Here is a 23,943-nt window from a genome sequence, read left to right as displayed (position 1 = left end):
CTGTCTCTGTCTCTGTCTTACTGTCTCCCTGTGTGTCTCTGTGTCTTTGTCTCTCTCTGTCTACCTCTCTCTCCGTCTCTCTCTCTCCGTCTCTATCTCTTTCTCTCTCAATCTCTCTCTCAATCTCTAAATCTCTCTCTCTCTGTCTACCTTTCTCTCTCCCCCCGTCTCTTTCTTTCTCGTTCCCCGTCTTGCTCTTTTCCTCACCTTGTCTCTCTCCACTCTGGCTATAGGATGATTAGAAACCAATTGGTTTCCTGTAATCCCATTGGTTAAATCTGACAGTGACCAGGTGTCGTGGCTTCCCTGCTGTGTGCACTTGGGGACACCTGGCTCCTGGTGCCCCTCCAAGCTCTGCGTAGGACCGAGACCTACCGGTGTACAGCCCAACCATAACAGTGTAGGATTGTGTCAAATACAAAATATAATATAAATTGAACAGGAGTAACGGAGTTAGAACTGTGAAACTCGCTCCTCAGGTATGTAACAGGCCACCCGCGTCAACGAAGAGCTAGCTTTTTGTTTGGCGTAGCTGGTAGTGGTCACGCTTGGCAAGTCGGAGGTCGTGGGTTCGAGCCCAGTGAGTGGCGACTAGCCTTGTCGTGACGGTGCGTGGCTACAGCTGTTACATACCCGTCACAAAGGCAATTCATCACTTGATTCATGTGAAATAATGGGGTAGAGGACATGAAGACTTTCTGGGGTGGTTCTTTCGGTGTCGTCCTCATCTTAACCATGAAATGACATAAGCTTTACTGGTGTGTTTCGATGCGTGATGTTGATGATGCTCCACTTTTACCAATGTGCGTAGCGTTCGGTGGCCTGTTGTGCTTAAAGCCAGTGCTGGTAACTTTTGCAAACCGAGCCATTTTGTCTTGGGATCGAAAGGATTCAAACCTCAATATCCCACCCCCTCCCTTCAAAGCCATTCCCCCCATGAACGCGCTGCACAGCCTTACGGACCTACCTGGCGGAAGGTAGGTAAATAGGTAGGTAGGTAGGTAGACAAGTAGCCCGTCCAACCATTGCATTTGGCCCAAATTGGCGTCCAATCATTGAGTTTGATCCAAAGTAAATGATTGATCTTCTTTATTACAGTCCTGCTACACCCACAGATATCTGATTTTATAAAATGTTACTATTTTATAATACTTTTAGACTGGCTGCTAGCAGGATGTAAAGTTTATTTCAGCAAATGACAAGAAGTGCATTTCAACAACATTACCAACCCTGTCTTTGAATAACCATAATCCGTTGTCAGTGACTCACCACTGCAACAAAGAAAAAGATAATTAAACGTGAGAAACATAAAAAAGATAATTAAAGAAGAGAAACGTTAACACAAGGCTGCTATTCTGTCTGTAGCCTTTACCTTTTGTGTGTGTGTGTGTGTGTGTGTGTGTGTGTGTGTGGGTGTGTATATGTGTGTGTCATCGGTGAACAAATCTGAAAGTGGACAGTCTGACTCAGCCAGATGGGTTCAACCAGTTCATGGTCTCCTTTGGTTGCCACAGCGTTTTTTTATCAGAGCAGGAAGATGTGCTTTCAACCACTCACTGCATCACATGGTTTGGTGCATGGAAATGAGAACATTCTCGTAGGTGTAAGGCCGGTGTGCTTTAGAGCGCCCACCTGAAACCTTACTCTCGGCTGAATGGTGCTTCCTTGAACTCTCATTTTTGAAAAATGGAAAATATCAACCTGGACGAGTTCATCCTGGCAGATGGTCGTGGTCGGAGATCATCCTGGCCTTACACAGGTTCCTTGGAAAGGCTACATGCTGCTACCAGCTTGCGTGCGATTTGTCAGCACTTCAAATGGTCCCTACTGGGTGACTGTGGAACCATGGGGGCATGGGGTTAGATCTTATTTGATTCTCTCTCTTCGTCTTTGATCCTTTTATGTAATGTTGTGGAGAAAGGCCTGTTTGTGACCCACGCACACCCCCATGCCCCGGGCAAAATGAGACGCATACCGCTCTGTGATGATATCTCAAAGTAGGACCTAGTCTGCTGTTTTCCTGCTCTCCTCCTGTCGTGATGTGGCTTTGTTATTAATGGTAGCAGACGTGTCACTTTTGGGCTCTTGCTATTGCCTGTGTTCTGTTGTGGCGTGTGTGACATTTGTTTCAAATGGCAAAGAAAACCATAAGCAGTTCACCTAATGGATTGTCTCAATAAAAACACCAATCCATCATAGACCACTGATAGACCACAATCTGAGGCGCCAATCTTTGACATGGAGGACATTGTGTGCCGTGTGTTAGACCTGATGATATAACTTTGTTACGAGATGGACTAAGGGTCTGTTATTTCACCCTGACAGGATGGTTCTGGTGGCTCCCTTCCTGACTCCTCCAACACAAGGGCCAGGCTTTAGCAGAACCAGGCCTGCGACACTCAGGTTCTCTGCTTACCTGGCTCCTAAGCCGCCTCGAGGATAACAGCACACTGATATTGATCGTCCTTTTTAGATAGCAGTAATTACCTTATTACTTTCTCTTCCACGGGCAGATGTTGCCACCTAGATTGCAACCTCCCTTCCACGTATAAGATGAACGGTCAGACTGAATTTCAATAGAATAATCTAAACAAGGGTAACATGCTCGACAAACTAGGTTGCTTCCATGATGGAGACTGAGGCCACGTGGGTTCAGTAGGATAATCGTTGTGAAACATGGTTACGAAAGCCCATTTTCATCCTGTGTCATATTTGTAAAAGCAAAATGTTTGACTGAAGAAACCAGACAATTCATTCAGGTATTTGTTCAATGTATTTTTTCTGGAGCAGCAGGTCTCGATCAGAACAATCGGAAGCCTAACTTTTCTTTCATTCTGTTGTACACTTCCATTTCCTGCTGTGAGGAAGAATACATATAGATACATTCTGCCTGTCTGTCATATGAATTTACCTTTGTTACTCCAGAAACCGCAGTAAATGAAAAAGACAGTTGTTAGGTAATTTAGTGTGTCATTATAGTACGGGTCTCCACTTTCTCTTTCACTCTCTCAGTTGCTCTTGCTCTCTCCATTTTCTCTTCCCTCTCCCCTCTCTCTCCCTTTCTCTTTACTGGTTCCCTTCTCTCGCTCTATCCCATTCTTCCCCTCTCTCTCTCCCTTTCTGCGTCTCCCTATCTTTCCCCTCCCTTTCTCCCTCTCCCCTGCCTCCTCTCTCCACTCCCTCCCCTGTCTCCATGTCTCTCTCTCTCTCTCTCTCTCTCTCTCTCTCTCTCACTCACTCACTCACTCACTCACTCACTCACTCACTCACTCACTCACTCACACACACACACACACACACACACACACACACTTTATTTCTCTCTCTCTTTTACTCTTTCTCATTAATGTCTGCCTCCCTCTCTTCTCTGGTGTGGTCCTCGCCTGTGAAGGTCCTGGAGGGGTTTACGTCCAGGCTGATCCAGACTAGGGTCCTGTCCTCCAGAGATCTGCGCTCCCTGACCAAGTACCAGCTCATCCTGGCCAGAGAGCAGTTCCGCAAGAACCCTCCACCTCACGTCAGGGTACGCTGCTGCCCACAACACCAGCCTGGTCGTGCTAGAACTCATCCACATGCAGCCTTCAGTAAACAGAAACACACAACCACAAAACATGGCGCGCGTTGTGACTGACGTGATAAAGTAATCTGCCTGCCAAATGAGGTAATGTCAAGCTCAGCAAAGTCAGGCTAGACCAAGCTTATAGCCTAGACCTCTCACATAATATGACATCATCGCTAAAGCTCTTTGTAGTCTCACTCAGCCTTGCGCTGAGCTTCTCAACCACATCTCTGGCTGACTTGCGAAGCTAAGCCCATCCTGGTGTCGAGCTAATCCAGCTCTGCTGTCTTGTGGGTGACAGGGGGGCCAACAGGGGGCGCTGGAGGGAGACTTTGCCCTGTGTATCAGCCTCTACCACGGCTACGAGCTCCTGATGGCCATGGGCCTGCGCTCGCTCTACGTTTACGTCCAGGGCATCATGGACGGCACGAGGGGTAGGAGACTGCCGCTACACCCACATCGTCACCTGGATCCATGTTGTGTCCGCCTGGTAGACGCTGATGTTGTGTGTTCCTTCTGATTGTGTTCCGCTGCTGTGTTCCATCGTGTTCTGTTCTCGTCCGTGTTTCTTGGTCCTGCGTGCGATGGTAGAGATGTCCAGGGCCAGGAATGAGCTCCAGAGGAACCCGACCTTCATGGACCTCTACAAGGAGATGGAGAACATGTTCCTCAAGTCTGCAGGTACCCATGTCACTCCGCATGATGACCCATCTTAACTGGGCTGTGTTCAAGAACGCAAAGTGTTTTTTGTGTTTTTTCGAAAGCTCTGTATCTAAGCTAGTCCGGTAACAACTGGATAGGACAGCTTTGTGTTCTCCAATGTTAATCAAAAATGTTTTCCCTATGACTCTTCATGTCAGGTTGGTACCCAGAAATCTTAGCTACAATGCATTCCTCTCCTTCTCTGTGTCCCAGGTCCAGGGGAACAGTTTATCTACAGCCACCCTAAGCTTCTGAAGCTGGAGGAAGTAGTCCTGCAACACTTCAAAACCTGGGCTGAAAACTCACGTTCAGGTACTACGCTCAGATAATGTGTTTACTATCACTGTGACCGACTTCATTAAGATCAGGGTTTCCCGCAGCACTTTGCAGTTAGGGTGGCCGCCTTGACAACACATGCCTGCTGCCTTGACTATGTTGTCCCCAAAATGTTTTATTAGAATTTTTTATTTATTTTTATTAGCGATATTCGCTGTGTGTCCGCCAGTTTTCTCCGCCAGTTTTCTTCCTTTCATTCAAATGGCAGTCATCCTTCCCCCCCTTCCCCCCCCCCGTGACTAACACATTTTCTGCGGGAAACCCTGAAGATCCACATCTAAATGATCCAGATGCAGCAGCGTAACAGGGATCACTTATGTCAAGCTTCCAAGGGTCAGTTATACAATGTGATGCCGTTTTAGCCCCCATTGAGGCAGGAAATCGGTATTTTCAGTTGAATGAGCTGATATGATCCTCCTCTGATTGGTCTAGACCTGGGCTCTGCCAGCAGGCAGCAGGAAGTGAGCACTCGTGTGATGATCTTCTCGTCGTTCCGCGAGAGCGTGCAGGAGATTGCCACCATGTTGAACCGCCACCAGCACGTCATCAGGGTTATGACCTTCATGGGCCAGGCTTCTGCAGGGAAGGTCAAAGGGTTCACCCAGAAGGAACAGCTGGAAGTAGGAACTGCTTTCTGTCATACTCACATATACCTGTGTTCATGTATGTATTTATAACTTTATAACACCACTGCTCTACCTATGTCACTTCTATAATGTACTGCAGATAAGGCAATATTGGTGCAACCCAAACTAGGTCCCGCCTTGCTGTGTTAAAGCTTGTATGTTAAATAATACATAAGTATTTCTGGTGTGATGTCTCCAGTACAGCTAACAACTGCTCTGGGCCAATGAGGGCATGATGTCACTGTGTTGCCAGGGGGAAAGCTTTAACATTGGCCTCTGACTAACTCGCCAGCGTTCGTTTGCCTGGGACTGAAAAGGTTACCTTGCGAACAAGGGTTTAATGGCTTATCAATGAAAGCCAGATCCTAACTTTAGATAGTTGTATTAATTGTGCAGTTCCCAGTGTTTGAGAGAGAGTTATACTATATGTGTAGTTCCCAGTGTTCAAGCCCCCCTCTCTCCTCTGCTCAGGTGGTGCGGCGTTTCCGCGAGGGGGGCTTCAACACTCTGGTGTCCACCTGTGTAGGGGAGGAGGGGCTGGACATCGGAGAGGTCGACCTCATCGTCTGCTTCGACGCTCAGAAGAGCCCGATCCGATTGGTCCAGAGAATGGGTCGCACAGGACGCAAGCGCCAGGGCAGGATTGTGGTGATCCTGTCAGAGGGCAGAGAGGAACGGGTGAGGAGGGAGGGGTGGAGGGAGGGGTGGAGGGAGGGTGGGAGGGGTGGAGGGAGGGAGGAAGGAAGGAAGGAAGGAAGGAAGGAAGGAAGGAAGGAAGGAAGGAAGGAAGGAAGGGAGGGAGGGAGGGAGGGTGGGTGGGTGGGAGGGTGGGAGGGAGGGGTGGAGGGAGGAAGGGAGGAAGGGAGGGAGGGAGGGAGGGTGGGTGGTAGGGTGGGAGGGAGGGAGGGAGGGAGGGAGGGAGGGAGGGAGGGAGGGAGGGAGGGAGGGAGGGAGGGAGGGAGGGAGGGAGGGGTGGAGGGAGGGATGGAGGGAGGGAGCGAAAATAACATAAGGGAAGAGAAAGAAGGAATCACGTCAAATCAAGTGTTTTTGTTTAGCCCTTTTTACAAGTAATGTCACAGAGGGCTTCACATAGAACTGCACTTAAACCAAGGGGTTGGAAGGGCACGGGGAGGAGGAGGAGAGAGGCGAATGTGAGGAGGATCTCTCCTGGGGGTCTTCCTCACAACACCTGACACTAAGTGACCGCTGTAAAGTTCTCACATCTCACCATCGCGTCTGTGGCATCTCTCTCTCTCTTCCTCTTCCAGACGTACAATCAGAGCCAGTCCAACAAGCGGAGTCTTCACAAGTCCATTCTGGGGAACAGAAACAGCCTCCACATGTTCACCAACAGCCCCCGCATGCTGCCCCCGGGAGTCCAGCCCACCCTGCACAAGATGCACATCAGCTGCGGACAGTTTGACCACGGGGAGGCCGGCCAGAAGTCATCCCGCAGACGCCGGTCTCACGAAGAGGGACAAGATTCCCTCGTCCATCCTCACAACCTAGGTAGGAGATGTCATCCATCCTCACAACCTAGGTAGACATCATCCACTGTCACAACTTAGGTAGGAGACGTCATCCATCCTCACAACCTAGGTAGGAGATGTCATCCATCCTCACAACCTAGGTAGGAGATGTCGTCCATCCTCACAACCTAGGTAGACATCATCCACCGTCACAACTTAGGTAGGAGACGTCATCCATCCTCACAACCTAGGTAGGAGATGTCATCCATCCTCACAACCTAGGTAGGAGATGTCATCCACCCTCACAACCTAGGTAGACATCGTCCACTGTCACAACTTTGGTAGGAGACGTCATCCATCCTCACAACCTAGGTAAGAGATGTCGTCCACCCTCACAACCTAGGTAGACATCATCCACCGTCACAACTTAGGTAGGAGACGTCATCCATCCTCACAACCTAGGTAGGAGATGTCATCCACCCTCACAACCTAGGTAGACATCATCCATCTTCACAACCTAGGTAGGAGACGTCATCCATTCTCACAACCGAGGAAGACATCATCCACCCTCACAACCTTGGTAGGAGACATTGTCCACCTAACCTGACTCGCCAGATGGTTTGTTACACCTATCCATCTGGGAAGTTGCCCTTGGAAACTGCTTAAACCGTCACCAAAACCTTTACAGTCTGGTGTGTATGTGTGTTACAGTGACTTACCCAGCGACCGGAAAGAAAGATGGCTACCTCACCCCGTCTGAGTACTCCATATGGGCGTCGACCATGAAGCTGGATGAGAACGAGGCCCCGCCCACACTCAGGCCATCTCCCTTCCTGTCCCTACCCGGGGACACGCCCCCTCCGGTGGCTCCAGGGGCCAGGATCCTGTCACTGTGGGAGTGGAGGCACTGGCAGAACCGCCCCCTCCCCACCCACAGCGTGGAGCACTCTGCCCGCTGCCTCCACTTCACCAGCATCATGGAGCTGACAGACAGCCTGCGACAGGACGACGAGGTGAGGGGTCAGGCTGGGGTGCGGAGTCAGGCTGGGGTCAGGCTGGGGTCAAGCTGGGGTGAGTGGTCAGGCTGGGGTGAGGGGTCAGGGTGGGGGGGGTCAGGCTGGGGTCAGGGTGGGGTCAGGCTGGGGTGAGGAGTCAGGCTGGGGTGAGGGGTCAGGGTGGGGTCAGGCTGGGGTCAGGGGGCTTCCGGAACCTGTCACAGACTAACCTGTCCTGGTTACAGGAACACAGTCTATCAGGTGTGGAAGTCACAGGCTAACCTGTCCTGGTTACAGGAACACAGTCTGTTAGGTGTGGAAGTCACAGACTAACCTGTCCTGGTTACAGGAACACAGTCTGTCAGGTGTGGAAGTCACAGACTAACCTGTCCTAGTTACAGGAACACAGTCTGTTAGGTGTGGAAGTCACAGACTAACCTGTCCTGGTTACAGGAACACAGTCTTTCAGGTGTGGAAGTCACAGACTAACCTGTCCTGGTTACAGGAACACAGTCTTTCAGGTGTGGAAGTCACAGACTAACCTGTCCTGGTTACAGGAACACAGTCTGTTAGGTGTGGAAGTCACAGGCCACAGCAGCACATCCCCTCGTACAGAGAGCAGCTGGAGAGGAATCAATCATACTGCACCTGGGGACAGTGGGATTTAGTTATGTGCTGTTATTGACCACTGGTCCAGATCCGAGATTTAATTAATGTGCTTTGTGTGTTGTGATAGTATCCGAAATAATAATCCAATTATACATGTTGTGACAGATCAAGTAATTACTCTGCCATCTTCCAGCAGCTAATGGAGACACCAGCCCAGAATAGCAACGTGTGCAGAGGCAGCCAAATACATCGGCCTGATTAGCATTTTACCACAACCCTCTCTGTAACCCAGAAACTGCTTGAGTGCTTTTGGTGTTTCAGCATGATAATGGGAGGTAGATGAAAGGTGGTGTTTCAGCATGATAATGGGAGGTAGATGAAAGGTGGTGTTTCAGCATGATAATGGGAGGTAGATGGAAGGTGGTGTTTTAGCATGATAATGGGAGGTAGATGAAAGGTGGTGTTTCAGCATGATAATGGGAGGTAGATGGAAGGTGGTGTTTTAGCATGATAATGGGAGGTAGATGAAAGGTGGTGTTTCAGCATGATAATGTGAGGTAGATGAAAGGTGGTGTTTCAGCATGATAATGGGAGGTAGATGAAAAGTGGTGTTTCAGCATGATAATGGGAGGTAGATGAAAGGTGGTGTTTCAGCATGATAATGGGAGGTAGATGAAAGGTGGTGTTTCAGCATGATAATGGGAGGTAGATGAAAGGTGGTGTTTCAGCATGATAATGGGAGGTAGATGAAAGGTGGTGTTTCAGCATGATAATGTGAGGTAGATGAAAGGTGGTGTTTCAGCATGATAATGGGAGGTAGATGAAAAGTGGTGTTTCAGCAGTGTAATGGGAGGTAGATGGAAGGTGGTGTTTCACTGTCAGGACTGGGGGTGGTGTTGTTGTTGACACCAGTGGCTGTAACCCTCCAGGGATATATTATACTGTGCAGTCCTGAAACATTCACATTCCGCAGATGTTTGTGTGTGTTTGTGTGTGCCCATGACAGGATCCAACTGTGAAAACAGATCTAAGGTTATATTTAAGTGTGTGACGCTCCGTGTGTGTGTGTGTGTGTTTATGTCAAGCTAGGAAAACAAACAATTTAGCCAGTAATCCAGTGTGTGAGAGACAGGTCACTGTGATCTAATTTGAGACAGGCTACTGACTTGAATCTAATTAGAGAGAAAGGCAGTTTAGTGACAACAGTCTGATTAGAGAGAGAGAGACAGGTTATTGCTATGTAATTAGAGACAAGTTGCTGACTGCAGTCTTACTAGAGAAAGAGACAGGTTACTGTCGTCTAATGAGACAGAGAGAGAGAGACACACACACACACGTTACTGTCGTTTAATGAGAGAGAGAGAGACAGAGAGAGAGACAAAGAGACAGAGAGACAGAGAGACAGAGAGACAGAGAGAGAGAGACAGAGAGAGAGAGAGAGAGAGAGGTTACTGTCGTCCAATGAGGAGACAGTCTGGAGCGGTCTGGATCTGATTTCACAGATATTTAAATCATCTCCTCTGGTTCAGACACACACTGATTTATGGACATGCGTCTGCTGCCGTATCTATTCATAAGCGTTGTGTGCTACGTGCAGCAGCTCTTCCCATGGTGTCCCTCCTACCCAGGTGGGCCGTAGCAGCCATGGACTCAGTCCCCCCCGCTGCTCTGAGATGCCTGTCTGATAGCTGGCTGTCTGATAGCTGGCTGTCTGATAGCTGTCTGTCTGATAGCTGTCTGTCTGATAGCTGGCTGTCTGATAGCTGTCTGTCTGATAGCTGTCTGTCTGATAGCTGTCTGTCTGATAGCTGCCTGTCTGATAGCTGGCTGTCTGATAGCTGGCTGTCTGATACCTGGCTGTCTGATAGCTGGCTGTCTGATAGCTGGCTGTCTGATAGCTGCCTGTCTGATAGCTGCTTGTCTGATAGCTGGCTGTCTGATAGCTGGCTGTCTGATAGCTGGCTGTCTGATAGCTGTCTGTCTGATAGCTGGCTGTCTGATAGCTGGCTGTCTGATAGCTGTCTGTCTGATAGCTGTCTGTCTGATAGCTGTCTGTCTGATAGCTGCCTGTCTGATAGCTGGCTGTCTGATAGCTGGCTGTCTGATACCTGGCTGTCTGATAGCTGGCTGTCTGATAGCTGGCTGTCTGATAGCTGCCTGTCTGATAGCTGCTTGTCTGATAGCTGGCTGTCTGATAGCTGGCTGTCTGATAGCTGCCTGTCTGATAGCTGGCTGTCTGATAGCTGGCTGTCTGATAGCTGGCTGTCTGATAGCTGTCTGTCTGATAGCTGTCTGTCTGATAGCTGTCTGTCTGATAGCTGCCTGTCTGATAGCTGGCTGTCTGATAGCTGGCTGTCTGATAGCTGGCTGTCTGATAGCTGGCTGTCTGATAGCTGGCTGTCTGATAGCTGGCTGTCTGATAGCTGCCTGTCTGATAGCTGCTTGTCTGATAGCTGGCTGTCTGATAGCTGGCTGTCTGATAGCTGGCTGTCTGATAGCTGCCTGTCTGATAGCTGCCTGTCTGATAGCTGGCTGTCTGATAGCTGGCTGTCTGATAGCTGGCTGTCTGATAGCTGCCTGTCTGATAGCTGGCTGTCTGATAGCTGCCTGTCTGATAGCTGGCTGTCTGATAGCTGGCTGTCTGATAGCTGGCTGTCTGATAGCTGGCTGTCTGATGGCTGGCTGTCTGATAGCTGGCTGTCTGATAGCTGGCTGTCTGATAGCTGTCTGTTTGATGGCTGGCTATCTGCTCTCATCATCTTCTCAAACACATATCCATTTGCGAGCCTTTCTGTGTGTGGGCGTTCATGCGTGTGTCTGTGTTGTAGGCTGTGTACCTTGTATTGACGAAGAAAGTGTTTTGTCCGTCTCTTCATAAACGGAGTGACTAAGTTCAGTTGAGTTCTGGATTTTAATAAGTATTTATCAATCTGCAGATTGGGAGAGAAAACCAGACCTCTGACAATAAATGACAACACAGCACCAGGCTTAGGTCTCAATCAAGTCTCTCTCCGCTCTGAAGGACAGAGGACCATCTTTTATAGGGCACAAGAATGTAAACATAGATAGTGACAGTCAGGCAGTAATGACGTTACAACAGTCTCAGAGAAAGAGATTCACAGCTCCCAACACATAGTTGGAGCTCTCCTTGTAGTCATGACAAGGACCATTTAGCCAGTACTTTCTCCTGATCTCAAACATCTATTAACCCTGACACATAGACACAATCTACTCTTATTAATAGCAAGCTTACATGAGAACAAACTAACTAGTATCCAATGACTAGTTCTCATGATTAGTGAATAATGTAAGCACACAGGAAATCTAAATTTCTTCCACAGTATCCAAGTGAAACGTGTTTTTTAAAAGGGCCCTGCCATAAATGCACAATTGACTGACTGCTTTTCTGTTGAGAAATAGAAAAGTTGGCAGCATTTAGAACTCTGTTTTAGACTTTGATCCACCGTCACACAAATTACATTTTCTTTCCAGCGGTGTTAATTATTTTTCAACAAGGGGCTTAACTTACCCTATTTATCTGTGTTTAACACAAACACACACACACACACATTGGCACCCTCACTCTATTCTCTCTGCATGGATAACGTTAGCCAGCCATTGGTTATGTACTGACCTCAATACTGGAGGCCTTGCTTCTTGCCATTGTCACCTTTAACAAAGTATAGGAGAGGGGTAGTGGGAGGGAGGAGGGAGGAGGGAGAGAGGGAGACGGAGAGCACACCTTCAACAGTGTGACGACAAAAAGGTTTTTCATTAGGCACTAACTGTTTTCATCTGAAACGAAGACTCTTCCTTGTTACCCCTACTTTAGCACAGAGAGGCAGCGTCTGGGAGGCAGGGGTAGACGGAGAGAAGCAGTTATGGAGGCAGAGGCTGGCTGGGAGTCAGGAGACAGACAAATAGAGGGTGGCATAGAGAAGGAAGCAGGCAGAGAGAAGGAAGCAGGCAGAGAGAAGGAAGCAGGCAGAGAGAAGGAAGCAGGCAGAGAGAGGCAGGCAGGCAGAGAGAGGCAGGCAGGCAGAGAGAGGCAGGCAGAGAGAGGTAGGCAGAGAAGCAGAGAGAGGCAGGCAGAGAAGCAGAGAGAGGCAGGCAGAGAAGCAGAGAGAGGTAGGCAGAGAGAGGCAGGCAGGCAGGCAGGCAGAGAGAGGCAGGCAGAGAAGCAGAGAGAGGCAGGCAGAGAGAGGCAGGCAGGCAGGCAGAGAGAAGCAGGCAGGCAGGCAGGCAGAGAGAGGCAGGCAGGCAGAGAGGCAGGCAGGCAGAGAGGCAGGCAGGCAGGCAGAGAAGCAGAGAGAGGCAGGCAGAGAAAAGTAGGCAGAGAGAGGCAGAGAAGCAGAGAGAGGCAGGCAGGGAGAAAAGCAACCAGACATGATCTTCCCTTGTTATGTAACATTTCTGAGAAGTGTTATATAAGCCCAGAAGCTGCATGTAGGCCATGACCTAGTTAAACATGGAGAGGAGGAGAGAGGAGGGGAGAGGAGGGGAGAGGAGGGGAGAGGAGGAGAGAGGAGGGGAGAAGAGGAGAGAGGAGGGGAGAGGAGGAGAGAGGAGGGGAGAGGAGGAGAGAGGAGTAGAGATCAGGGGAGAGGAGGAGAGAGGGAACTGGGAAGGAAAGAAGGAGAGGGGGAGGTAGAGGAGAGATGACAGAATACAGATTTGGACACTTGTGTTTCCGTGAGGCTGTTTGTATTGTCCTGTCTGATGGGTAACAGCTTGTCCACACTAAACAAGCCGCGTTTGCTTGCTTAACATATTTCATATTCAGTTCAGCAGGTTGGGGAGAGGGATTAGTTTATACTTCCCTAGACTCTCCTCTCTCCTCCTCTCCCCTCCCTATGTCATCCAGCTACATCACTGCCTGCCATCATGCCCTAGTTTATTTTAGTCTGCGTGACCAATCTAATGATTAAATACAGCTGATCTGGTGATTAATTGTTTGTCTTTTGCTGAGAAAATACCCCCCCTGCCCCAGCCTGCTCCTCTTCTCTGCCCATAACATCTCAGACTCGTTTACAAGCATATGCTCCACAGCATGTGGGGATAGAACATTCACATTTCACACATTTGGGTTTTCACACCTCGCAATCGCCACGTCCTCCATTCAGCTGTTTGCTTTTCCATTGAGCCTCGCAGAGTGGAAAACAACTTTGAGATAAGAAAAGGTGATTTGTCTTTTCGTTGTGTTTGTGTTTCTAAATAAGTATGGTCGTAAACAACCAGATACATTTTCAATCTAAGTCAAGGGGCATGGCTTCCAGAACAATGCTCTGTTTGTGAGGCTTGTCTAATTCTCTCCACACACACACAAAAAAAAAGATTTATTTTGCACAACAATTTCAGACTTAACAGTGACCTTAAAACCTAGTTTGAAGTCTGGATTGGAGACGATTCAAAACTCAGATTGTTCTCTTCCGGAACCATATATCAGTACAAAACAGTGCTCAGTTTATTTAAGTGTGTGTTACAACATCTCATGTTCCCTTCCTGTACCCATGGCAGACTCCCTGTTGAGAACAACCTCGATGGAGGTGCGATGCACAGGATGTCCACATAACCAGGCCACCACAGCTGGACTGGAATCCGGTGTGCTGTTCAGTGGAGCAGGCTAGCAGCTCTGCCAAGCCTCCCTCCCTCCCTCCCTCCCTCCCTCCCTCCCTCCCTCCCTCCCTCCCTCCCTCCCTCCCTCCCTCCCTCCCTCCCTCCCTCCCTCCCTCCCTCCCTCCCTCCCTCCCTCCCTCCCTCCCTCCCTCCCTCCCTCCCTCCCTCCCTCCCTCCCTCCCTCCCTCCCTCCCTCCCTCCCTCCCTCCCTCCCTCCCTCCCTCCAGCCCGTCCCCTGTGGTTGCCCCTGCCTCAAACGGATGCTTCCTAAAACGTGATGAATTTCAACCAAATCCCCCCCTCCCTCCCAAACAGACCTCATAACACATTCACGCTCCGTCTAGTTCTCTCGCACCATTCCTCTCATCTTTGGTCGCCCACCATTCACGCTGCTCTGCAGCTAGGAAGGTGGTGGGGGGGGGGGTCTATGTTGAGACTGCCTCTCCTCTCCCCTCTTCTCAAACAAAACAAAACTCATACTATCCCTACTGACAGTTATGAGTGTTTTGATCTACTCCAGCCTGCTGATTGGCTGGTTGACCTGTCCATCTTGTCTGCTGCAGGGCGAGTGCAGGTATGAACAGCAGCTGCTGTCCCACCTGGTCCAGGCTGATGTGGTGGGCCTGAGGGAAGACACTAAGAGCACCACTAAAGACAGAAGACAGAGGAACACCAAGACCTCCACCAAGACCTCCACCAAAACCTCCACCAAGACCTCCACCAAGACCTCCACCTCCAGCCTGAGACCGGGTCACCCCTCCACAGATGTGGACGGTCTCGAGGGAGAGGGCGGGCAGGAGAGGGCTTCCAGAGGAAGGGCTTCTGTTGTCTCACCATGGACCGTCACCGACAGAGACCCGGATGAACCGGACCCAGACGCCACAGATCACCCGAGCACAGGGGGCCACTGGCCAATCACAAATAGAGAAGATGACTTTGTCATGGTTACGGAAAAGACTGGCAGCTCAGAGGGCCAATCCCCAGCTCTGGGGAAAGTTGAGGGTTTATCCCACCTGAACACTGATACTGAGAAGGAAGAACATGACACAGAAGAGGACTCTGAATTAGAGGGCTTGTTTTATGTTCCTACGAGGAGTTCTGCTGCCCCATCCAAACTACTACACTTCAGACACAAAACTGAGAGTCTGAGGGCCATTCTCTCTAACGTAGCTGAACTTCTGTCCAAGTCACCTCCTCCTTTGACCTTTGACCTCGACAGTTCAATCTTCACCCAAGCTCACACCTCTCTCGACACCACCTCTAGACCCACCAGCATCACAGGGACAACAGCCCCTCTGAACTTTGACCTTAAGAGTCCTTTACATGAGCCAGTTCCCACCTCCACCACCACAAGCTCCCAACCCCAACCACTTTCACCATCCAGGTCAGGGATTGAGGATCACCAAGGGTTTCAGGTCAACTTCTGCCTGGAGGTGGAGGAGGACTGGCTGGAGTCTGACTCTCCTGCCTCCCCCCATCCCTCTCCTCCATCCCCTGCCTCTACCAGTGTGATGACTGAGGCTCATCCCTGCGAGAACCAGCATGAAGAACCTCCACCAAATGCCTCCACCCACAGAAGGAGCAAGCCCAGTCCTCTACAGAGACCTCAACCACCCTCACCAGCTCCAGCTAGCCATGGAGAGGGGGAGGAGATAGCTTCATTCAGCCCCAGCTGGGACGAGGTCTTCGGGGACGAGGGAGATGGCGACCTCGGGGACGATGGACGGATTGTAGACGTGGAGGATGTAGAGGTTAAGAACGACGCTACGAAAGAGGACACGGACCTGACGGATGATGTTACGGAGGATGTTATGGATGAGTTTGTGGACTTTAAGGAGCCTTGCCTGCCCCCTACCCCCACAGCCCTCCCTCCCAGTCCCCCTGGCCCACTCCAGGGTACAGCCTCAGCCAGACTGGATGAGAGCATGGACCTGTTTGGGGATGACGAGGCCTTCCTCCAGATAAGCCTTCCTGATATCCCTACACCTGCTGGAACCGTCCCACACTCACCTGCTACACACACACTTGCTAAACACACGCCTAGAACTGCCCTACACACACCTGCTACACACACACTTGCTACACACACACCTAGAACTGCCCTACACACACTTGCTACACACACACCTCGAACCACTCCACACACACTTGCTACACACACACTTAGAACTGCCCCACACACACCTGCTTCACACACACCTAGAACACTCCTTCACACCACGAGTAACACCCCACAAACACACGGGACCACTGGATCACACACAGCGAGACCCACACACGCACTCAACGCATCACCTAGTGTCACACGAACACCAGATACCAAGACCATTCCAAGCCCCACACACGCACCAAACATGACATATGTATCCCCCAAATCCATGGCTCTGGAAAGGAAGGGAGAGACAGATGGGTTGGAGGGATGGCACGGAGGAGAGAGCGAGAGAGTCCTGGCCGTGCTGGACCAGAGCTCTCCCCCAGCCCAGCACTCTGAAGGCATCAACCTCTCTCAGGACTTTTTCTCTGTAAACTTTGACCTGGGGTATTCTCTGGAGGAATCTGAGGAGGAGGGGGAGGAGGAAGCAGCTGCTTCCACACATAGTGCCTCCCTGCTGGGCCAGGAGGACCCCCCCTCCCTGGCGCTGGACCAGAAGATCCCCGGCTCCTCCACTCCCTCCGCTGGCTTTCCCAGAGGGGGCATGTTCAGGCTGTCCACTCCGCTGGCGGGCCCTGGAGGAAACAGGAAGTCGACGACATCGCCTCTGACCTCCAAGACGGGTGCTCTCCCTTCTCCAATCACGTCACGGGGAGTGAGACGAGCTCTCGTGCCCCTCCCCAACAGCCCCTCTGGCCACGCCCCCTCATCATCTGTCCTGAAGAGGAAGCATCAGGAGGACGTGGAGAGGGCGGAGTCTGGGGAGAGGGCGGAGTCTGGGGAGAGGGAGGAGTCTGACAGGATGGAGGACAGCGTGTGTCAGGGACTCCTCCAACACACGGGTCAGTCAGTCTCTACTAGTGGGAGAGAGCGTGTACTTTTTAGCTCCGATACTTGATCCTAGAGTATACATCTGTTAATACAGGTATTTGTTACTTGTTCTCCTGTGTCCCACTTGTCTCCAGTTCTGAGCAGCAGCGACAGTGACGAGGAGGTGATTGGTCGAAAACGGGGTCACCAGATCAAGCCGGCCAACCCACTGTCGTCTCCTGAGGATGTGGTGAGTGTCTGTTAAACCTTGAGCTGTACGTGGTTGGCATGGTAACAGGCAGCTTGGCGTGTCCCTGATCGTTTTCATCTGTTCTCTTGTCCTCATTCATTCCTTTTATATTCCCTTTTCATTAGTATATTCCTGTTCTATATGTGTTTCCTATTTCATGTTCTTGCCTCCTGCAACGCCACAAGTAGTACCTACTACTATTTGCGTTTTTTTCTAAATTATATTTTTTGACTTTTCATTGTCTTCTTGTTTGCATTCAGTCCTTGATTCCCAGCTAGCAGTCCCCGTCTGTGTTGTTAACGCTGTGCTGTGTCTCTCCTCCAGTCCAAGTCTCACCTTCCGGAGAGGGACTCTCCCTTCCTGGTCACCAGGAAAAGAGCTGCCGCTCTCAACATCGTAAGACTGACAGCTCCGAGCTGCTATCTCACAAACATTTCAAAGTGTTCCTTTAACACCAGGAGTGCTCATTGTACTCGTCGAGTGTTTCACTGTGTCAACTCTCATGATGTGGACCGATTTTGAATGTGTGTGTGCTCCAGTCAGGTGAGACCCAGCTGGAGGTTCTGTCAGATGACGACTTCCAGACCAACACGTCGGTCCTCCGCCCCCCAACCAGACCCCCCCGCCCCCCGCATCTCCACAGGAACAAGCCGTCCGCCAAGGTCAGACCAGGCTCCGTATCGCTTCATGTGCATTCCTACCTGTGTAGAATGTTCCGTACCTGCGTAGAATGTTCCGTACCTGTGTAAAATGTTCCGTACCTGTGTAGAATGTTCCGTATCTGTGTAGAATGTTCCGTACCTGTCAGCTGTTGCTAAGGGGTCCTGCTCTGTTGACTCCTCCTCCACACTCCCAGAATGCCGTGCGGCGAGGGGGCCGACAGTTCCTGGACGAGGAGGCGGAGCTATCCGAGGAGGAGGAGGGCGGGGCCGTGTCTTCGGACGAAGACGACGACGACGATCAGAACCACTCCCTGGAGGGCTTCGTTGTGGACAACACACACCTCTCACAGGGACTCAATGGTAAGGTACACCACGTGTGTCCGCACACACACACTCATACACACGTATGCAAATTCAGACACACACTCACACACCCACCTACACACACACACACACACAGTAAAACTCAAACATCCTCATGCACTCTCACACATACTGACAAGCGATCCCCTGCCTGTGCCAGAGTCGGAGATGCAGGGGGTGTATCTGAAGTCCGTGAGGAGTCCTGCTCTGGCTGGGAGGTGGATGAAGCTCTCCAGACAGCAGCAGCAGCAGCAGCGCATGGACATCTTCTCCCAGGTACTGGGACTCCCACTGTCTGGATCCAGTGCCCACTATACAGCATACCTACTGATACAAACTGCACAGGAACAGAACTCTGCTGACAACAGCCTGAATTTGTATTTCATTTCTGGGAGAATTGTCTGTAGTTCTTCCGATTGCTTCCTCGGAGCTTTCATCTGTTCTATTCGTCTCGCTGTCCTCCCCCACGCACCTCTTCTCGCCACCCCCTCTTCTCCTCCCACCTTCTCTCCCTCGCCACAGGTGCCAGAGCTGGATGAGTCATACGAGGAGGACAGCTTTGTGGTTCACGGCAGTGGTGATGAAGACCAGGAAGAGGAGGAGGAAGAGGAGGAGGAGAGGGGTGCAGGGTTGGGGCGGGTGGAGCTGATTCCTGAGGACTCGTACGTCGAGGGGAGGAGACAGTACCCGACCAGACGCAGAGCTTTCATCAGACAGGCCCGGGCTGGGGCAGGGACAGGGGCCGGAGCGCTGGCGGGCGACGCCCGAGCCCAAACCAAGCGCTCCCGCATCGTTCGCATGGAGGACTCCAGTGAGGAGGAGATGGAGGAGGAGGAGAGGCGCAGGAGCAGGAAGGAGAAGAGAGGGGTGGAGGAGGAAGACAGGAGCATGGAACAGCTCACATCTGAGAGGGACTCTACTGCCCTCTGCAGGACTGCGGAGGTGCATCAGGGCCAGGCATGGATGGTGAAGAAGCCCTCCCAGCCCCGGGCCGCCTCCTCCTCCTCTTCATCCTGCACCGCAGCACAGTCCTCCTCCTGTCACTCTGCTGCTCCCAGAGCACTGTCTCTCAGCGCAAAGCTGGCTGCTTCAAAGGCCTCTTCTCTCCCCTCCTCCACAGCCAAACCTTCTTCTCTCCCCTCCTCCACAGCCAGACCTCCTCCTCTCCCCTCCTCCACAGCCAGACCTTCTCCTCTCCCCTCCTCCACAGCGAGACCTCCTCCTCTCCCCTCCTCCACAGCGAGACCTCCTCCTCTCCCCTCCTCCACAGCCAGACCTCCTCCTTTCCCCTCCTCCTCCAGCAGGGTCCAGTCGGGGAGTGCACTGAGGCCTGACCCGACCGAGGAGCAGCAGGAGGAGAGGTAGCAGGACCACACTCATATCAGATAACTCGTCGAATCATCGTCTAATCATCGTCTAATTGGCGTCTAATCATCTAACCTCATTTTTGACTGACTGGGTTGTTCCGGAAGTCCTGGTCGTGGTTGTGGCAGGGTGCTGTTCTGACGTGTTCTTTAGCAGAGCCTCTTTCCTGTCCACCAGGTGTCGTCTAAGGTTCCAGAACCAGGCTCTACTCTCCGAACAGCTGGACTTTGAGGAGTCAGAGTCTCTGCTGAAATCTTGGAAACCTCCTCAGGTAAACATCAGTGGTTATTCAGCCGTAAACCCACAGACACCTGTATCACATCACAAAAATAAGATATTATTATCCATAAAATGACATTTTGCTCCCGTAAACACGTTGTTTTCGCCCTCCAGGCCTCCACCCTCTCGCCCCCCTCGGTCAGCCTGGCTCAGGCCTCTGTCAGACAGGCAACAGCCCCAGGCGAGCCCCAGGCTGCGTGCGGCCCTGTCTCTATCCTGGTGGACGGTCGCTCCATCAGTAGCGGTGTGGATGTGGTCACCTGCCTGCGCCAGAGGCATGGCGCCTGCGTGCAGGTGGGCTCTCTGGGCGGCTGCGACTTCATCCTCAGCAACCGCATGGCCGTGCAGAGGCTCAGCCAATCGGATCTGGCCTCCATGCCGAATCGCAAACGGCTGGTGGAGAAGATGGCCGTCCTCCAGGGTCTCTTCGACCGCATCTGTGTTGTTGTGGAGAGGGAGCGCACCAAACCTGGTCAGTCCTGCATATGACCTTTCCTCTCCTCTCCCTACTCACAGAACACAATATCCCTCTACCTCTCTCCTCTACTCTCCTCTACTCTATTCTCTCTACTCACATAACACCCTATCCCTTTGCCTCGCTCCTCTCTCTTCTCACATAACACCCTATCCCTCTACCTCTCTCCTCTCGTCTCCAGGTGAAACAGCGAGGCCGTTCCAAAGAACCCGTTACTATGACAACACCCTGGCGGCGCTGGTTCATAGCGGGGTGAGGCTGTTTTGGAGCGACGGTCCGGAGGGGACGGCAGGCCTGCTGATAGAGATGAGCCAGCTGGAGCGGAGAAAGGGTCAGGCCATATCCGTGCCCCTAGAGGTCAAAGGTCAACACAGACAGCAGGCATTCCAGTTCTACTTGACCCTGCCCTGTGTCAGCTACGTCACTGCCCTCAACATGACTCTCAGCTTCAGATCTGTGGCCCAGCTGGTCAACAGGTAGGAGAGTTGGTGTGTTGTGGCTGTAACATTTGACTGTGTTTGACATTGCATTAGCGGAAACCAGGGCTTGGCTATTGTAGCTACCATATCTCATCAGATCACCTCCTCTTTGATCCTGTCCTCCAGCTCGTTGGCTGTTCTCCAGAAGGGAGCATGTGTGAGCCGTTCCAGGGCTGAGGAGATTTTCCGCTGTCTACGCTACTCCTGCGACTCCGCCCTCATGACCTCCACCACCTCCACCAGGACCCTCCTGTAGTCTGTCAGAGCACCTCCACCTCCGGGAACCTCCTGTAGTCTGTCAGAGCACCTCCACCTCCAGGAACCTCCTGTAGTCTGTCAGAGCACCTCCACCTCCAGGAACCTCCTGTAGTCTGTCAGAGCACCTCCACCTCCAGGAACCTCCTGTAGTCTGTCAGAGCACCTCCACCTCCAGGAACCTCCTGTAGTCTGTCAGAGCACCTCCACCTCCAGGAACCACCTGTAGTCTGTCAGAGCACCTCCACCTCCAGGAACCTCCTGTAGTCTGTCAGAGCACCTCCACCTCCAGGAACCACCTGTAGTCTGTCAGAGCACCTCCACCTCCAGGAACCTCCTGTAGTCTGTCAGAGCACCTCCACCTCCAGGAACCTCCTGTAGTCTGTCAGAGCACCTCCACCTCCAGGAACCTCCTGTAGTCTGTCAGAGCACCTCCACCTCCAGGAACCTCCTGTATTCTGTCAGAGCACCTCCTCCACCTCCAGGAACCTCCTGTAGTTTGTCAGAGCACCTCCTCCTCCTCCAGGAACCTCCTGTAGTCTGTCAGAGCACCTCCACCTCCAGGAACCTCCTGTAGTTTGTCAGAGCACCTCCTCCTCCTCCAGGAACCTCCTGTAGTCTGTCAGAGCACCTCCACCTCCAGGAACCTCCTGTAGTCTGTCAGAGCACCTCCACCGCCAGGAACCTCCTGTAGTCTGTCAGAGCACCTCCTCCACCTCCAGGAACCTCCTGTATTCTGTCAGAGCACGTCCTCCACCTCCAGGAACCTCATGTAGTCTGTCAGAGCACCTCCTCCTCCTCCAGGAACCGCCTGTATTCTGTCAGAGCACAGCTTCTGGAGGCCGCCTGTGTCTCTGTGGGCCTGAGGAGACAAGGAACAGTCGTCTCCTGGGCAACCGTCTCCCCCACCTACCTCTTCCTCTCTTGCTGTTTTTGCACACAGGAATTAAGACTTGATGAAAGTTTATACTTGAGAAAACTTGACTATGTATATGTATACTGTACATTATTTCTTTCATAAAAAAATATATTCTTCTACTACACATTTCTTTTTTTCTTATTATTTTTTCAAATAATGGTGTAATCACTTTGTAAAATAAATAACACAACATAAATCAAATATGCCATTCCCATTTCTGTAATAAAACAAAAATCCCTGTTTTTCTATTAGTCCGTTCGTGTTGTTTTATATAAACATCAATATTGTTGTATCGATTACCTTGGCCTTTAGTTAAACTGTGAGAGAAGGCTGGTGTGATGGACTACAGTTGTCATTTCAGACCTCAGAGCTGATTCATCTCCCACAAGGCCCCTCCTCCATGGAGATAAGCTGTCCTGCGATGCAGGAGTGGGCTGTGTTAGAGGGCTGTGTACGCTCTGCACAAGAGAGACAGCTAGTGGTGAAACCTCAGACTTCCTGTAAGGGCCAATGGAATAAAGACAAGGATGGAGGTCAGATGTTTGATTGGTCGGACAGGAAGACAACGGTTCGCCTACGGTGGACCAACGGTAGACTGTCTTCAGGGGGTACGCTAGAAAAAAACTAATGGTGAACAAAGCATTATATTTAGTGTAATTAAAAGATCTGATAAATGTTTAATCTCTTTTCTATAAACTTCAGATGTGTTGATGAAGGTTTCAATTGCGATCGATGTAGAACAAGATCAGAGAGAGAGAGAGAGAGAGAGAAAGAAACGCGAAGATGTAAAAGGCGTGTTGACAGACACGAAGATAGAGGGAGAGATGGAAAGATAGAAAGAGTGTTTGGCGAAAGGGTGTGGAGAACGAGGAAGGGAGGGAAGAACAAAGGGACACAGAGAGAGCGAGAGAGAGAGAGAGAGAGAGAGAGAGAGAGAGACTGGTCCTAATAACAGAGATAGGCTCTGAAGCCTGTATTTCATCCTTTCAAATGCCACGTTTTGCATAAAGTTCAGATTGGCTGCAGGATCACCAGGGAGACGTCAGCTCTGCTCTAGCGTTTCCTGTCTCCCCAACCACAGTGGACACCCCTGCCACCCGCTTGCTGATGCACATACGGAGGAACACACAACCTCTCTTCATCTCTCATCTGGATTCCCACTTGAGTTCTGGCGCTTTCTGGCCTTTATCCCTCTTTCTCTCCCTCTCCTTTCTGTCTGTCTCCCCTCTCTCTCTCCCTATCTCCCTCAGATGTGTGTGCTCTCCCAGATGTCATTAGACTAGAGGACCAGAGGGGAGACCTCTCCTCCCTGCCCTCTCTCTCCTCCCTTCCCTCTCCCTTTTCTCTTCCCTCTCCCTCTCTCTCCCTTTCTCTTTACTGGTTCCCTTCTCTCGCTCCATCCCATTCTTCCCCTCTCTCTCTCCCTTTCTGCGTCTCCCTATCTTTCCCCTCCCTTTCTCCCTCTCCCCTGCCTCCTCTCTCCACTCCCTCCCCTGTCTCCATGTCTCTCTCTCTCTCTCTCTCTCTCTCTCTCTCTCCCCTCCCTCTCGCTCTCTTCCCTCCCTTCTCTCCCTCTCCCGTCTCTCCCTTCTCTCACCTCCCTCCCTCCCCTCTCTCTCTCCCTCCCTCTCTCCCCTCTCGCTCTCGCCCCTCCCTCCCTCCCTCTCTCCCCTCTCGCTCTCCCTCCCTCTCTCCCCTCTCGCTCTCGCCCCTCCCTCCCTCCCCTCTCTCTCTCCCTCCCTCTCTCCCCTCTCGCTCTCGCCCCTCCCTCCCTCTCTCCCTTCTCTCCCTCTCCCTCTCTCCCTCAGATGTGTGTGTCTTCCCAGAGGTCGTTAGACCAGAGGACATCTTCATTAGGACGGGGTAATTAAGCTCCACAGCGTGAGGCACCTCCAGACTTTCTGCCCCCGTAACAAGGAGAGGGGCCAGCGTGTCGCAGTGTTTGCTGCTCTCCCACGCCCTGCCATCAGCACATCAGCCCACACTGGCTGTCAGGGTGGTGCTGAGGAGGAGGATTTG

At 51.5% G+C, this 23,943-nt stretch overlaps 1 protein-coding gene across 2 annotated transcripts in view; it reads left to right on the top strand.

Moving 5' to 3' along the window:
* fancm (FA complementation group M) overlaps positions 1-22,048 on the top strand; it is a 37,608-nt gene extending 15,560 nt beyond the window's left edge. The window contains exons 5-23 of one of the 2 annotated variants that reach the window (XM_084679930.1): positions 3,392-3,523; positions 3,861-3,993; positions 4,151-4,240; positions 4,475-4,573; positions 5,030-5,217; positions 5,695-5,901; positions 6,495-6,735; positions 7,407-7,708; positions 14,479-16,909; positions 17,033-17,127; positions 17,452-17,523; positions 17,667-17,789; positions 17,984-18,149; positions 18,313-18,428; positions 18,675-19,513; positions 19,695-19,788; positions 19,911-20,268; positions 20,453-20,747; positions 20,877-22,048. In XM_084679930.1, coding sequence (XP_084536056.1) covers positions 3,392-3,523; positions 3,861-3,993; positions 4,151-4,240; positions 4,475-4,573; positions 5,030-5,217; positions 5,695-5,901; positions 6,495-6,735; positions 7,407-7,708; positions 14,479-16,909; positions 17,033-17,127; positions 17,452-17,523; positions 17,667-17,789; positions 17,984-18,149; positions 18,313-18,428; positions 18,675-19,513; positions 19,695-19,788; positions 19,911-20,268; positions 20,453-20,747; positions 20,877-21,006 — 6,111 coding nt within the window. In that variant the 3' untranslated portion in view covers positions 21,007-22,048. Of the gene's footprint in view, positions 1-3,391; positions 3,524-3,860; positions 3,994-4,150; positions 4,241-4,474; positions 4,574-5,029; positions 5,218-5,694; positions 5,902-6,494; positions 6,736-7,406; positions 7,709-14,478; positions 16,910-17,032; positions 17,128-17,451; positions 17,524-17,666; positions 17,790-17,983; positions 18,150-18,312; positions 18,429-18,674; positions 19,514-19,694; positions 19,789-19,910; positions 20,269-20,452; positions 20,748-20,876 lie in introns of those variants that run through there. The other variant, XM_084679939.1, reaches the window with a different exon arrangement.
* Positions 22,049-23,943: the final 1,895 nt, after the last annotated feature.

This window comes from Hypomesus nipponensis, chromosome 3 (genome assembly GCF_054491055.1).
Source record: "Hypomesus nipponensis isolate SF chromosome 3, ASM5449105v1, whole genome shotgun sequence".
Lineage (NCBI taxonomy): Eukaryota > Metazoa > Chordata > Actinopteri > Osmeriformes > Osmeridae > Hypomesus > Hypomesus nipponensis.
Note: the sequence above shows the minus strand (reverse complement) of the source record. Positions and strands in the feature narration are given on the sequence as shown.